This window comes from Staurois parvus, unplaced genomic scaffold (genome assembly GCF_062004578.1).
Source record: "Staurois parvus isolate SC_StPar_1 unplaced genomic scaffold, SC_StPar_1.0 ptg000316l, whole genome shotgun sequence".
In the NCBI taxonomy this organism is placed as follows: Eukaryota; Metazoa; Chordata; class Amphibia; order Anura; family Ranidae; genus Staurois; species Staurois parvus.
In genome coordinates this window covers 4,104,144-4,119,535 of record NW_028318112.1, presented here as the reverse complement: position 1 = coordinate 4,119,535, position 15,392 = coordinate 4,104,144, and the positions used below count along the sequence as shown (strand labels likewise).

Here is a 15,392-nt window from a genome sequence, read left to right as displayed (position 1 = left end):
TATTACAAAAAAAATTGTGTCAGTGTTAGCAATAAATATGGTCCCAAATTATCAACTGTAACTATACTTGTAACTGTACTGTTCTCTATTATACTCTATAAGCTCCTCACCTGCACATATTGCCACCTATAAAACCCTCTACACTTCCTGAAGATAATGCCTGATGTCAAACCCTCTGAACTGCCCTTCTGATCATACTGCCTGCCGTCACACCCTTCACTCTCCTGCATGTATTGCCCACTGCCATACTATTTACACTTGCATACTGCCCCTTCTAGTACCTTCTATACTTTTCTCCTTTGCATATTAGCCCCTGAGACACATATTTAGCATTGTTTGTAATATCCTCAATCAACTTTTCTAGTCTTTATTAATATTTTTTTTTTAAACTTTACTAAAAGTGGAAGTTCAGACAAAACCAAATCTAATGCTAAACCTACTCCCAGCCTCATTTTAAGCCTAATTTATCTAACCCTGTAAAGAAAAGATTGCTAAACTTATCTATTCTGACACTGCTCTAGTCCGGTCTCCACCGGCAGCTTTGTGTAGAGAGAGAAAGCTGACAATGGCTGGGAAATGTATAGGAGGTGACGTCACCCATAGACTTACTATGCCGCATCCTTTTTGACTGCCTGTGCTCTATGCAGAAGCCACAGCTGACAGCTCTGCCTGGGACCAGACCAGAGCGGCTTCAGAATAGTAAGCATGGTTATCTTTTCTTTACAGGGTTAGATAGATTAGGCTTAGAATGGGGCTGGGAGTAGGTTTAGTGTTAGAACCTTTAGAGTTAGGTTTTGGTTGAACTTCCACTTTGATAGAACTAGAGATGAGCGAATCGAACTTGGCGAAGTGGAATTCGTTTCGAATATTAGAAAAATTTTGATTCGCACCGAATCCGAAAATTAGCAGACTTCGGATGCGCGAATCGAAATTTTTCCAAAAATGGCGGCGACATGTGCGGCGACGGAGCAGGGATCTCTGGGAAGGCGCGCAGACAAGGCGCGCTGACCCATAATGCATTCATTCATGACATGTGATCGCATTAGCCAATCAGCAGCCAGCCAGCCAGCACTGTGTAATGGTGGAGCTATAAATTGCGGCCATCTTACAATTCTACATTTGCCTCTGGTCATTCAAGAGAGACAGATCTCTCTGTATTAGGGACACAGAACCGTTACTTAGGGACACAGAACCGTTACTTAGGGACACAGAACCGTTACTTAGGGACACAGAACCGTTACTTAGGGACACAGAACCGTTACTTAGGGACACAGAACCGTTACTTAGGGACACAGAACCGTTACTTAGGGACACAGAATCGTTACTTAGGGACACAGAACCGTTACTTAGGGACACAGAACCGTTACTCAGGGACAGACACAGAACCGTTACTCAGGGACAGACACAGAACTGTTACTCAGGGACAGACACAGAACTGTTACTGAGGGACACAGAATTGTTACTGAGGGACACAGAATTGTTACTGAGGGACACAGAATTGTTACTGAGGGACACAGAATTGTTACTGAGGGACAGACACAGAATTGTTACTGAGGGACAGACACAGAACTGTTACTCAGGGACAGACACAGAACTGTTACTCAGGGACAGACACAGAACTGTTACTCAGGGACAGACACAGAACTGTTACTGAGGGACAGAGAATTGTTACTGAGGGACAGAGAATTGTTACTGAGGGACAGACACAGAATTGTTACTGAGGGACAGACACAGAATTGTTACTGAGGGACAGACACAGAATTGTTACTGAGGGACAGACACAGAATTGTTACTCAGGGACAGACACAGAATTGTTACTCAGGGACAGACACAGAATTGTTACTCAGGGACAGACACAGAATTGTTACTCAGGGACAGACACAGAATTGTTACTCAGGGACAGACACAGAATTGTTACTCAGGGCCAGACACAGAATTGTTACTCAGGGCCAGACACAGAATTGTTACTCAGGGCCAGACACAGAATTGTTACTCAGGGCCAGACACAGAATTGTTACTCAGGGCCAGACACAGAATTGTTACTCAGGGCCAGACACAGAATTGTTACTCAGGGCCAGACACAGAATTGTTACTCAGGGCCAGACACAGAATTGTTACTCAGGGCCAGACACAGAATTGTTACTGAGGGACAGACACAGAATTGTTACTGAGGGACAGACACAGAATTGTTACTGAGGGACAGACACAGAATTGTTACTGAGGGACAGACACAGAATTGTTACTGAGGGACAGACACAGAATTGTTACTGAGGGACAGACACAGAATTGTTACTGAGGGACAGACACAGAATTGTTACTGAGGGACAGACACAGAATTGTTACTGAGGGACACAGAATTGTTACTGAGGGACACAGAATTGTTACTGAGGGACACAGAATTGTTACTGAGGGACACAGAATTGTTACTCAGGGACACAGAATTGTTACTGAGGGACACAGAATTGTTACTGAGGGACACAGAATTGTTACTCAGGGACACAGAATTGTTACTCAGGGACACAGAATTGTTACTCAGGGACACAGAATCGTTGAATTAAAGAGTATGTCAGACAACATGCAGAGGAGTGGCAGAGGAGGCAATGTTTTAGGAGCGAGCAGACGTGGCAGCAGAGGAAGGGGTCGAGGCAGCACTAGTCGCAGCCAGAGGCAAGTGCTCCCGGTGTCATCCAGCGGTCGTGTCTCCGACAACCCTGCCGTCATCGATTGGTTGGCTCGGTCGTCTTCCTCTTCCCAGGTCACCTCTGACACCTACAGCCAATGGTCGGTGGGTACGTCAGACACAACCGTTAGTTGGCATGGCCCGGGAGCAAGCCCACTGAAATCACGTGTCCTCTACCTGCCCCTGTCCTTTGGTGTTCCCTCACCAAGCGAAGTATCGCATGCTGTGGGCTCAGCCCCACTGTACAGTGAGGAAGAGCTAACAGAGGGCGGTCAGGAACGGGGGGAGACATCCGCCTCTTCAGCAGCCAGGCGAAGAAGTACTGGTGAGGAGAGTGGCTCGGTAGCCGGTCTAGAGACAGGTCTGTCTCCTGACCCACACGCAGCCGAGGGGGCTAGTAGTGAGGCGGAGACCCTAATTGATGATGATGAGGCTGATCGCACTTGGCAGCCTCGTCGTCATCAGGCTATTGCTTCCGCATCATCAGGAGAAGAGGGTGCCAGCTTGGCAGCGAGCAAAACAGTCGGTGGGTTGCCCAGGAGGCAGCAGGGTCGCAGCAGTGTCAGTGGAGGCAAACGGCCACGGAGTACAGCACCAGCTCCACTGCAGCCTACCACCACGGCCAGTAGTGGTGCCGGTGTGCACGGAGGAAGTAGCAGTCAGCCAGTGAGGAGTAGCGGGGGCAAAGTTTCCTTCTCGGCGGTGTGGCAATTTTTCGTCAAGCCGCTCGAGGAAGTAAACGTAGCCGTATGTCGACTATGTGGCCAGAAAGTCAAGCGTGGCCAGGGGGCCCATGTTGGGACTACAGCGTTGCGGCAGCATATGCAGCATCGCCATTTGGTGGCCTGGGAAAACCATGATAAAGATACGGCGGTTCTGCCTGCCCCAGCCCCCGCTCCATCACACGCTCCGTTACTTGCTCCGTCACCCGGCGTCAATCGCCCTCTATCAGCCAGTCAAGGCTCCAACACCTCTGCTGAGGGGAGTTGTCGCTCGTTGGCATCTTCCGCTCGTTCAGATGCTCCTTCTCCTGCTACTCCTCTTCACGGATTCCGTCAGCAGTCTTTCTTGGAATCCGTTTCCAAGAGACAACAGTTTGCGAGCACGCACCCGACGGTGCAGAAGCTGAACGTCCTCCTGTCCAAGTTGCTGGTGCTGCAGTCCCTCCCTTTCCAAGTGGTGGACTCGGCACCTTTCCGAGAAATGATGGCTTGTGCCGCGCCGCGGTGGAGAGTACCAAGCCGGCATTTCTTCGCCAAAAAGGCAGTGCCAGCCCTGCATTCACATGTAGAAGAGATGGTGGGCCAGTCTTTGAGCATGTCGGTCTCTGCCAAAGTGCACGGCAGTGCCGACGTGTGGAGCTGTAACTACGGTCAGGGACAGTACATGTCATTTACGGCCCACTGGATGAACGTGGTGCCGGCACAGCCGCACCAGCAACTTGGACAGGTCACGCCGCTTTTGCCTCCACGTTTGCACGTTCTTGGTCCGGCAAAGATGTCCGCCTCTACCACCTCTTCTTCCGCCGTGTCCTCAGCCGCCACCCCCGTGCCAAGTCCCATTACCCGACCGGCATATCACATGTGCAGGGCGCAACGGTGTCACGCTGTGCTGCACCTGGTATGCCTTGGCGAACATAGTCACACAGGGGAGGAACTTCTGAGTGTAATGAACAGAGAAATCGACAGATGGCTGTCTCCGCGCAAACTGAAAATCGGAACCATGTTGACCGACAACGGAAAGAACATGGTGTCTGCTCTGCGTCAAGGAAGGTTGTGCCATGCGCCATGCATGGCTCACGTGTTCAATCTGGCTGTCAAGCGGTTCCTAAAATCCACCATCCCACTGCAAGACATCCTTAAAATGTCACGTAAACTTTGCATGCATTTCAGCCATTCCTACACCGCAAAGCACACCCTCCTTGAGCTGCAGCGGCAGAACGGAATTCCACAGCATCGCCTGATCTGCGACGTTGCAACAAGGTGGAATTCAACCCTACATATGTTAGACCGCCTTTACGAACAGCGAAAGGCCATCACCGATTTCCTGATGTTACAAGCGGATAAAGGTACTCCCCTGTGTAACTTCGATGTCAGCCATTGGCAGCTCATGCGTGACACCTGCCGCTTGCTCAGGCCCTTTGAGGAGGCCACGCTATTCGTGAGTCGGCAGGACTATGGGATGAACGACGTCATTCCTCTGTTGCACGTCCTGGAACAAATGCTGTTAACAATGGCTGGTCAGGGTGCGGTAGACGTGGCGCACAGATCTCAACGCCACATGACCCCTGTGGGGGCAGGACAGGAAGAAGAGGAGGAGGTAGAGGAGGACATTGGTGCTCAGGAATTATTGAGTGAAATGGGTGGTTTTTCCACTCAGCGGACAGGAGTGGAGGAGCAGGAGCATCTGGTAGAGGAGGAGGAGACAGAGGACCCAGACGCACCGTGGCAGTATGCTGTGGAGATGGAGGCAGGGAGTCCCTCGCATTCCTTGGCACAAATGGCCCATAGCATGCTCGGTTGCTTGCGTAGCGACAGCTGAATAATAACCATCAGACAGAGGGATGACTTTTGGCTGTCCACCTTGTTGGACCCTCGCTACCGTTCAAAAATGGTGGCCTTTTTCACACCTGCTGAGAGGGAGGCCAAAATAACATACTATAAAAACCACCTATGTAATCAGTTGGTCTCTGCCTTTCTGCGCCAACGTCCATCCTCAGACACTGTGGGCCCTGTGCGCTCGCGTTCTGCTGCCATGGCAGCAGGGGAGGGGTGGAGTGGTAGGAGCAGTGGCAGCTCCACCAGCAGCGGCTGCCACAGTCTGCAGTCGATGATGAGTAGCTTTCTTCACCAGCGCAGTGAGGAAACTACTAACCAGCCGCAGCAGCATCAGGTGGACCTGGAGCAGGACCTCAAACAACAGGCTTGGGCCTACTTGGACAGCACCCTGCCAAACGAGGTAGACAATCCCCTTGACTACTGGGCAACGAAACTTGACCTTTGGCCCCAACTAGCTGAATTTGCCCTTGAAAGGCTGTCATGCCCGGCCAGTAGCGTGGCATCGGAGCGCGTGTTTAGTGCGGCAGGAGGTATTGTAACTCCGCGGAGGACACGACTGTCCACCCAAAGTGTGGAGAGACTCACGTTTGTGAAAATGAATCGGGCGTGGATTAGTCTGGATTTCAAACCACCAGTTCCTGACACAACTGACTAAATCCGCCATGAATCATGCCCCAAACATGTGCCACTTTCAGGTCTCCTCACACTGCTGGTGGGTTCCATTTTGTCATAGGGTGCTGGCAGATTACGGGCCTCCCATTGCTGCTGCCAGGCCCGTAATCTGCCATGGGCCCCCGTACCGCCTCCTCATGCTGCTGCCAGGTCCAGAGTGTCTAATGGGTCCCTGTACGGCCTCCCATTGCTGCTGTCTCCATCGCCACACTCTGCCATGTGCCACTTTCAGGTCTCCTCACACTGCTGGTGTGTTCCATTTTGTCATAGGGTGCTGGCAGATTACGGGCCTCCCATTGCTGCTGCCAGGCCTGTAATCTGCCATGGGCCCCTGTACCGCCTCCTCATGCTGCTGCCAGGTCCACAGTGTCTCATGGGTCCCTGTACGGCCTCCCATTGCTGCTGTCTCCATCGCCACACTCTGCCATGTGCCACTTTCAGGTCTCCTCACACTGCTGGTGTGTTCCATTTTGTCATAGGGTGCTGGCAGATTATGGGCCTCCCATTGCTGCTGCCTGGCCCGTAATCTGCCATGGGCCCCCGTACCGCCTCCTCATGCTGCTGCCAGGTCCACAGTGTCTCATGGGTCCCTGTACGGCCTCCCATTGCTGCTGTCTCCATCGCCACACTCTGCCATGTGCCACTTTCAGGTCTCCTCACACTGCTGGTGTGTTCCATTTTGTCATAGGGTGCTGGCAGATTACGGGCCTCCCATTGCTGCTGCCAGGCCTGTAATCTTCCATGGGCCCCTGTACCGCCTCCTCATGCTGCTGCCAGGTCCACAGTGTCTCATGGGTCCCTGTACGGCCTCCCATTGCTGCTGTCTCCATCGCCACACTCTGCCATGTGCCACTTTCAGGTCTCCTCACACTGCTGGTGTGTTCCATTTTGTCATAGGGTGCTGGCAGATTACGGGCCTCCCATTGCTGCTGCCAGGCCCGTAATCTGCCATGGGCCCCCGTACCGCCTCCTCATGCTGCTGCCAGGTCCACAATGTCTCATGGGTCCCTGTACGGCATCCCATTGCTGCTGTCTCCATCGCCACACTCTGCCATGTGCCACTTTCAGGTCTCCTCACACTGCTGGTGTGTTCCATTTTGTCATAGGGTGCTGGCAGATTATGGGCCTCCCATTGCTGCTGCCTGGCCCGTAATCTGCCATGGGCCCCCGTACCGCCTCCTCATGCTGCTGCCAGGTCCAGAGTCTCTCATGGGTCCCTGTACGGCCTCCCATTGCTGCTGTTTCCATCGCCACACTCTGCCATGTGCCACTTTCAGGTCTCCTCACACTGCTGGTGTGTTCCATTTTGTCATAGGGTGCTGGCAGATTATGGGCCTCCCATTGCTGCTGCCTGGCCCGTAATCTGCCATGGGCCCCCGTACCGCCTCCTCATGCTGCTGCCAGGTCCAGAGTCTCTCATGGGTCCCTGTACGGCCTCCCATTGCTGCTGTTTCCATCGCCACACTCTGCCATGTGCCACTTTCAGGTCTCCTCACACTGTTGGTGTGTTCCATTTTGTCATAGGGTGCTGGCAGATTACGGGCCTCCCATTGCTGCTGCCAGGCCTGTAATCTGCCATGGGCCCCTGTACCGCCTCCTCATGCTGCTGCCAGGTCCAGAGTCTCTCATGGGTCCCTGTACGGCCTCCCATTGCTGCTGTCTCCATCACCACACTCTGCCATGTGCCACTTTCAGGTCTCCTCACACTGCTGGTGCTGTCCATTTTGTCATAGGGTGCTGGCAGATTACGGGCCTCCCATTGCTGCTGCCAGGCCCGTAATCTGCCATGGGCCCCCGTACCGCCTCCTCATGCTGCTGCCAGGTCCAGAGTCTCTCATGGGTCCCTGTACGGCCTCCCATTGCTGCTGTCTCCATCGCCACACTCTGCCATGTGCCACTTTCAGGTCTCCTCACACTGCTGGTGTGTTCAATTTTGTCATAGGGTGCTGGCAGATTACGGGCCTCCCATTGCTGCTGCCAGGCCCGTAATCTGCCATGGGCCCCCGTACTGACTCCTCATGCTGCTGCCAGGCCTGTAATCTGTCATGGGCCCCTGTACCGCCTCCTCATGCTGCTGCCAGGTCCAGAGTGTGTCATGGGTCCCTGTACGGCCTCCCATTGCTGCTGTCTCCATCGCCACACTCTGCCATGTGCCACTTTCAGGTCTCCTCACACTGCTGGTGGGTTCCATTTTTTCATAGGGTGCTGGCAGATTACGGGCCTCCCATTGCTGCTGCCAGGCCCGTAATCTGCCATGGGCCCCCGTACCGACTCCTCATGCTGTGACGTTGCAACAAGGTGGAATTCAACCCTACATATGTTAGACCGCCTTTACCAACAGCGAAAGGCCATCACCGATTTCCTGATGTTACAAGCGGATAAAGGTACTCCCCTGTGTAACTTAGATGTCAGCCATTGGCAGCTCATGCGTGACACCTGCCGCTTGCTCAGGCCCTTTGAGGAGGCCACGCTATTCGTGAGTCGGCAGGACTATGGGATGAACGACGTCATTCCTCTGTTGCACGTCCTGGAACAAATGCTGTTAACAATGGCTGGTCAGGTTGCGGTAGACGTGGCGCACAGATCTCAACGCCACATGACCACTGTGGGGGCAGGACAGGAAGAAGAGGAGGAGGTAGAGGAGGACATTGGTGCTCAGGAATTATTGAGTGAAATGGGTGGTTTTTCCACTCAGCGGACAGGAGTGGAGGAGCAGGAGCATCTGGTAGAGGAGGAGGAGGAGGAGACAGAGGACCCAGACGCGCCGTGGCAGTATGCTGTGGAGATGGAGGCAGGGAGTCCCTCGCATTCCTTGGCACAAATGGCCCATAGCATGCTCGGTTGCTTGCGTAGCGACAGCCGAATAATAACCATCAGACAGAGGGATGACTTTTGGCTGTCCACCTTGTTGGACCCTCGCTACCATTCAAAAATGGTGGCCTTTTTCACACCTGCTGAGAGGGAGGCCAAAATAAAGTACTATAAAAACCACCTATGTAGTCAGTTGGTCTCTGCCTTTCTGCGCCAACGTCCATCCTCAGACACTGTGGGCCCTGTGCGCTCGCGTTCCGCTGCCATGGCAGCAGGGGATGGGTGGGGTGGTAGGAGCAGTGGCAGCTCCACCAGCAGCGGCTGCCTCAGTCTGCAGTCGATGATGAGTAGCTTTCTTCACCAGCGCAGTGAGGAAACTACTAACCAGCCGCAGCAGGAGCAGCATCAGGTGGACCTGGAGCAGGACCTCAAACAACAGGCTTGGGCCTACTTGGACAGCACCCTGCCAACCGAGGTAGACAATCCCCTTGACTACTGGGCAACGAAACTTGACCTTTGGCCCCAACTAGCTGAATTTGCCCTTGAAAGGCTGTCATGCCCGGCCAGTAGCGTGGCATCGGAGCGCGTGTTTAGTGCGGCAGGAGGTATTGTAACTCCGCGGAGGACACGACTGTCCACCCAAAGTGTGGAGAGACTCACGTTTGTGAAAATGAATCAGGCGTGGATTAGTCTGGATTTCAAACCACCAGTTCCTGACACAACTGACTAAATCCGCCATGAATCATGCCCCAAACATGTGCCACTTTCAGGTCTCCTCACACTGCTGGTGGGTTCCATTTTGTCATAGGGTGCTGGCAGATTACGGGCCTCCCATTGCTGCTGCCAGGCCCGTAATCTGCCATGGGCCCCTGTACCGCCTCCTCATGCTGCTGCCAGGTCCAGAGTGTGTCATGGGTCCCTGTACGGCCTCCCATTGCTGCTGTCTCCATCGCCACACTCTGCCATGTGCCACTTTCAGGTCTCCTCACACTGCTGGTGGGTTCCATTTTGTCATAGGGTGCTGTATGGCCTCCCATTGCTGCTGCCTCCACCGCCACACTGTGGCTCCACACTCTGGTTTTGGCCCCGTGACTGCCCACATGAGTGAAGTGTGCGTTGATTCTAAGATCGACGGCACTCATCTGCATGTCATACTGACTGACAGTATTATTTCTCTTCCCCAGCAGACTCCAAGGGCATTTAAATTAAAGGTACAGTGTTCTGCACTAATATAAAGGCTCTCTGAAGCCTAGAAACACCCTTTTATAAGTTAAATTTGCAGCGTATATATTCGCCTTGAATCGAATTTATTCCTCGAATTCGCCGAATCGAATTTTTGAATACTTCGCTCATCTCTAGATAGAACATATTTGTAATGGGTAAAATTATTTTTTTATTTTGCTGTTTTTGTCTTTCAACCTTTTTATAAACGTTTTTGGACATTCAGCTTCAAAAGTTTTTATTTTCAAGCTGCTGTTTGACCTCCCAGTTTTTCAAGGAAAAATCTATTTCCGAGCGGATTTTTCAATACATATAGAGCAGTGAAATTAATGTTTTACATTTCTTATTTAACTATTTCAGCAACTCAGGCCTAGCTTTTTCCAGTTTTTGTTAATAGTATACGCTAGGTTCTTTTTGGCAAAATGTAAAAAAAAAAGTTTGCACTGCTTCCTTGTAAGGCTGTCAGTCAAAACAGGAATACAAGCCGGGTATCTCATAGCCCTATCTTACTTCCAGCCATTTTGTTTAGCTGTTTTATAAATAGCTGCAAAATAGCCAAATGGCAGCTGGATAGATGTTGAAGCCATGTGAATAGAAGTTTACAACCTTAATTGGTAAATGTTGTTAATGAAGTATGGTCACACAAAACATTATGAACACCCAATTCAGATTATATTTATATATGTACATGGTTTTCAAGACTGAAAAAAAAAAACAGATATACTGTATATTATGTTTTACTTATATTATTTATGTTTATTTTATTTATGTTTAATCCTCTTGGCAACTATTGTCAATTGCCATCAAAATCAGTTGGATCAAGTCTATGGATTATTTATCATGCCTCAGCAGGACTCCAAGATCCAGGAAGCCTCAGCATACAGTCACAGTGGCAAGGGTTCACAGCCATCTTAACCAAGTTTTAAATGAACATCTAGACCCAGTACAGTGTCCTGCTGAGACACATTTAAACCATCTGTTTTTTTTATTTTTTTTTTATTTTTTACTTCCATCCTTAAGTGAAATGGTGCATTCATTAAAAATGCTGTGGCTTGTTTTTGTGGGGTTTTTTTTTTTGCATATACAACTGAATAAAATGTGAATTAAGTTTCATACCTTTCTTATGACCTCATCCCTTTGCATTAAACCACTAATGCTTGTCAAAAGTATTCCTCTTCACAGTAGGATGCCACTTGTCCCCTAATTTTAGATACTGTAAATTGACTATGTTTTTTGAATTGTCAAAGGTATTCATCCTTCCCTCTCGCATTCAATAGTCTAAGTAATATTCCAGAGCCTCCCACACACCTTACCAATATTTTATAAACAGGCTAGTATTGTAGAAGTGTAAAAGCATGTTTGATTTGCAGATTAATTTGGAGCTCCTTCCTATAGAAAGCATGTCATGGGTGTGTACACCATAGTAAAACTACATACAGGGAACACAGTGAGATCACAAAATATCCTACAAATTCTGCACATTGTCTGGTCACAAAGAACAAAATAAAAGGTTTAGGATCTGAAAAAGCTGAAAAAGAAAAGCTTTCAGCAAACATTTCTAAAGTTCAGCTCTGATTTCACTAGTGAAGAAAGTCACCTTGAGACCCTGAGGGGCCAGAAAATGTCTTTCAACTTTGAGCTGACTTAAAAGTAAAGAACTTGAAAATACATTACTATATGTGTAAACTAGGTCAAAGTGATTTGTGAATGAATACAAAAAACACATGAAAATAATGTTGATGTGAATGCATTAACCCCATTCCCTAACAGAGTAGGTTTGCAACACATTGTATAGAAATGTCTTGCAACATCTTTGCTCTGAAAAGAAAGTGGTTAATCATAAGGGTTAGTAGAATTTAACAGAACAGGATTGCTCTTGCAAATGATTACATCCTTCTTCCCTTTTCTATCTTTCTTCACTCCCCCTTTTCATCCATGATTATATTTAGATTGTTGCTCTGGGGCTTACATTACATTTTTACCAATTGCAAAGCAAAATGTGCAATGTGAAATATAGGCCTACAAGCCAGATCCTGCACTTAAAAATGGTCCAGGCCACAGAAAAATTAGGTGTCTCAAAATCCTTCTGTAAGAAAGTAACTGTCTTTTTTTATCAAAGTCTGTCTGTCTGACATCTCTAGATCAGCAGTTTACAGCTTAGCAACCACAAAGCTGAAGATTAATAATTTAATGTTGTTTAGACAAAAGGGAAACAAAAATAGACAGAGTTGCTAAAGTTGCCAGCTGTGATGTCATTAGTGTTAATATTAAGCAATGTGAAATTTCACTGATTCCAGGTACCGGTAATGAAATTTCACCAAAAGTGTTACGCAACAGTGGAAATACGCCAGCTGTTTTCCAAATCTTTCTAAAAAAAAATAGCCACTAATAGATTTGACATTTATTTGTGCCTTGAAAGAGACGAAGTCCATGCTAACAGGACCACAAATGTAGGTCAGTGTTGTTGCTTAAACATCACTGACATAGATAATTTAGTAATTTATAACAATGATAATATATCAAAATAGGTATTCACACTTATATTGTTGTTTTTGTATGATTACTTGTTTGTTCAACAAGATGGTTGTTCTGAAAGTTTGTAACACTATCTGCCAAATTGAATATAGCAGATGTAGTACAACAAAAATGGAAAAACCCTGATACATATGCCAAGGTGTTTAAATATACTGTTGGTCTAGTTCTTGAAATTAATGTGCATGGTAGATCATGGACACTAATAGTGGCACTGGAGGTGGGAGGAAGAAGATAGGAAGAAGTTATAGTTCCTACGAACCGACCAAACACTTAGGCTTTTTCTTACTCCTTCGTTTTTTTTCCAAGCGTCTAAGGCGCTTTTCCTCTCGTCTTCGGGCTTCCTCTGCTTCTTGATGTTGACGGCACTTATGGAAATTTTCTACTACTACCCCCACAAACATGTTGAGCACAAAGAAACTAACAATAAGTAGGAAGGAGATAAAATACAGCAACATCCATGGGTTGTGATTGGTAATGGGCTAGAAAAAGAAACAAAAGTCACAAACATTACAAACTTTTGGACAGTCCTGCCATTCATGTCAGAAGTGTTACATATTACAATACATAATTATTACTTGTTATTTATGTAATTGTAAATTGTTGTTGCATTACTAAAACTTTGTTTAGACAAACTGCTGGCATTAGGGTTAAGCTGAGCATACATACTGCAAATTTCTAGCATTTTTACATCTCTAAATAATAAAAATCTATAAAAACAGATAATTGCAACTAATACCCTTGTCCCCTCTATATCATATCTACTCTCTTTCTGTGTGTGTGTGTGTGTGTATGTATGTATGTATGTATGTATGTATATGTATATATATATATATATATATATATATATATATATTGGACAAAATTAGGGAATCACCAGGTAAAACAATGGTGGTGTTAGACCACCATTGGTGAACACCAAGACAGCCTGAATTCTCCTGGAAATTGAAAAATATAAGTCTTGGATGGTGGATAATGGAATCTAATACCATTCTTCATGCAAAAATCGTTCCAGTTCTCGCAGAGATTCAAGAGGCAGAAAATTAGTCTGAGCCTGGTTTTTCAAAATTGACCATAGCGGCTCTATAATATTGAGCTTTGGTAACTGCAGCACCCAGGGAAGGTGTGAGACTTGGTATGCATGCTTGTCAAACCATGATTTGACAACACCAGTTATGTGAGTCGGAGCATTACCGTCTTGGCAAATGGCGCTGTCTTTGGGAAACAATGTCTGCACCATAGGGTGCACATGGTCAAGCAAAATTTGAACATTCATGGGTGTTGCACCACTCTCTCCACTTTTGAGCATTCATATCGGTCACTAGTGGTTTGGCAATTGCTGGCCTGTGAATGTTTTGCTTATGGAATTCCCTCTGCCTGGTTTGTGGACATGGTTTTTGGAAGACTGAGATTGAGCTCTGCTACATGTAGTAGTTTTCTCATTCCTCAATTCTCATTCTCAATCCTGCGCAATGTCCTTTTGTCTCTTTTGGTCAGTTGACCAGTTGACTGTGCTTATGCTTATCAGATGATTTTTTCCTGGAAACTGTATATGCGGTCATAACCTTTGATACTGTACCTCTCGACACAAATAAATTGGCAACTTCAGTCACAGAGGCACCAGCTAAGCAGGCACCAACAATCTGCCCTCTTTGGAACTCAGTAAGCTCTGACATGACTCCGTATTACTAGCAGTGCACACAGTGAATGACGAAAGTGAGGCTTCCCACCTGTTAGCTGTCTCATCATACAGCGGAAGCAAAAGAATATTACATCACTTCTGCTTTGAATGAGAAACATGTCATCACTTTCACACCTACAGATCATGTTGTGTTTCCAGATTTTTGTCCAACCCCTATATATATATATATATATATATATAAAATCTATATACAGTATACATATAAAATTACTTACTACAATTTCGGAATGGTGCAACCTGTCATCTGTTATATGGTATTTCCACACAAAGTCTACAGCACCTGAAAATATTTTATTCCAGCAAAGTTTGTAAAACATATAGGGGGAGATTTACTAAAACTAGAGCGTGCAAAATCTGATGCAGCTCTGCATAAAAACCAATCAGCTTCCAGGTTTTATAGTCAAAGCTTAACCTTCCTGGAGGTATTCCCGTGTGTAGCTCGGGGTAAAGTTTCAGCACCATAACCGATCTACACTCGGGAATACCCTACAGCATTGCTCCGGGATCCCTCGATCACTTACCTTGTCCTGCACTCCCGCGATGTCCCCCCTGCAGCGACCCCGGTCATCTCCTCTGGCCGATGCCGGCATCCGTCTTCCGGGTTCCATTCCCTGTGACGTCGGGGCGTACGGGGATGTAACCAGCGGGAAATTTAAAAATGTTAAAAAGTGACATTCACTAATACACCAAAAGCACATAGTAAAACATTACTGTATGAAACCATTTCACATACATTTTGTCCCTAGTGCTTTTTCCTGTGCCCTGACTGCATTTTTACTGTTCTTTCTGCCTGGAAACTGACATCCATGGCGTCCAAAAAGCGTCCCTTTAGGTCAAAAGTGGTTTTAGAACAGCTAGAGAACAGTTATAGTAAATTAGAACCATTTGCAGAATTGAGTGATAATGATTCGTGGGGAAATTTGTCATCAGATACTGAAAACGATTTTGCGACTAAGATCAGTAAACTTGGCACTATATTTCAAATTTCAGTGTTTTTGGTTTGATTACATTATTGAAATAAATTTATTATATTATTATTTTTTATGATTATTTATTACATTATAATTTATGATTTCGTGTTTCAAATTTTATCATACCCGGGATGTTTACTAGACTCTTGTTCGGACAGATTTCAGTGAGTTATTCCTAAGAATTACAGGCCTACAATAAAAAAACTACATATTTCCATGGAAAAAAATGTACCGCTTTGAGCACA

General features: G+C 47.3%; 1 protein-coding gene across 3 annotated transcripts in view; it reads right to left on the bottom strand.

Annotated features, from left to right (window-relative positions):
- CACNA1I (calcium voltage-gated channel subunit alpha1 I) overlaps positions 1 to 15,392 on the bottom strand; it is a 1,904,325-nt gene that overhangs the window by 400,354 nt on the left and 1,488,579 nt on the right. For all 3 annotated transcript variants that reach the window (XM_089683626.1, XM_089683627.1, XM_089683628.1), the window contains exon 23: positions 12,764 to 12,956. In XM_089683626.1, coding sequence (XP_089539752.1) covers positions 12,764 to 12,956 — 193 coding nt within the window. The remainder of the gene's footprint in view (positions 1 to 12,763; positions 12,957 to 15,392) is intronic.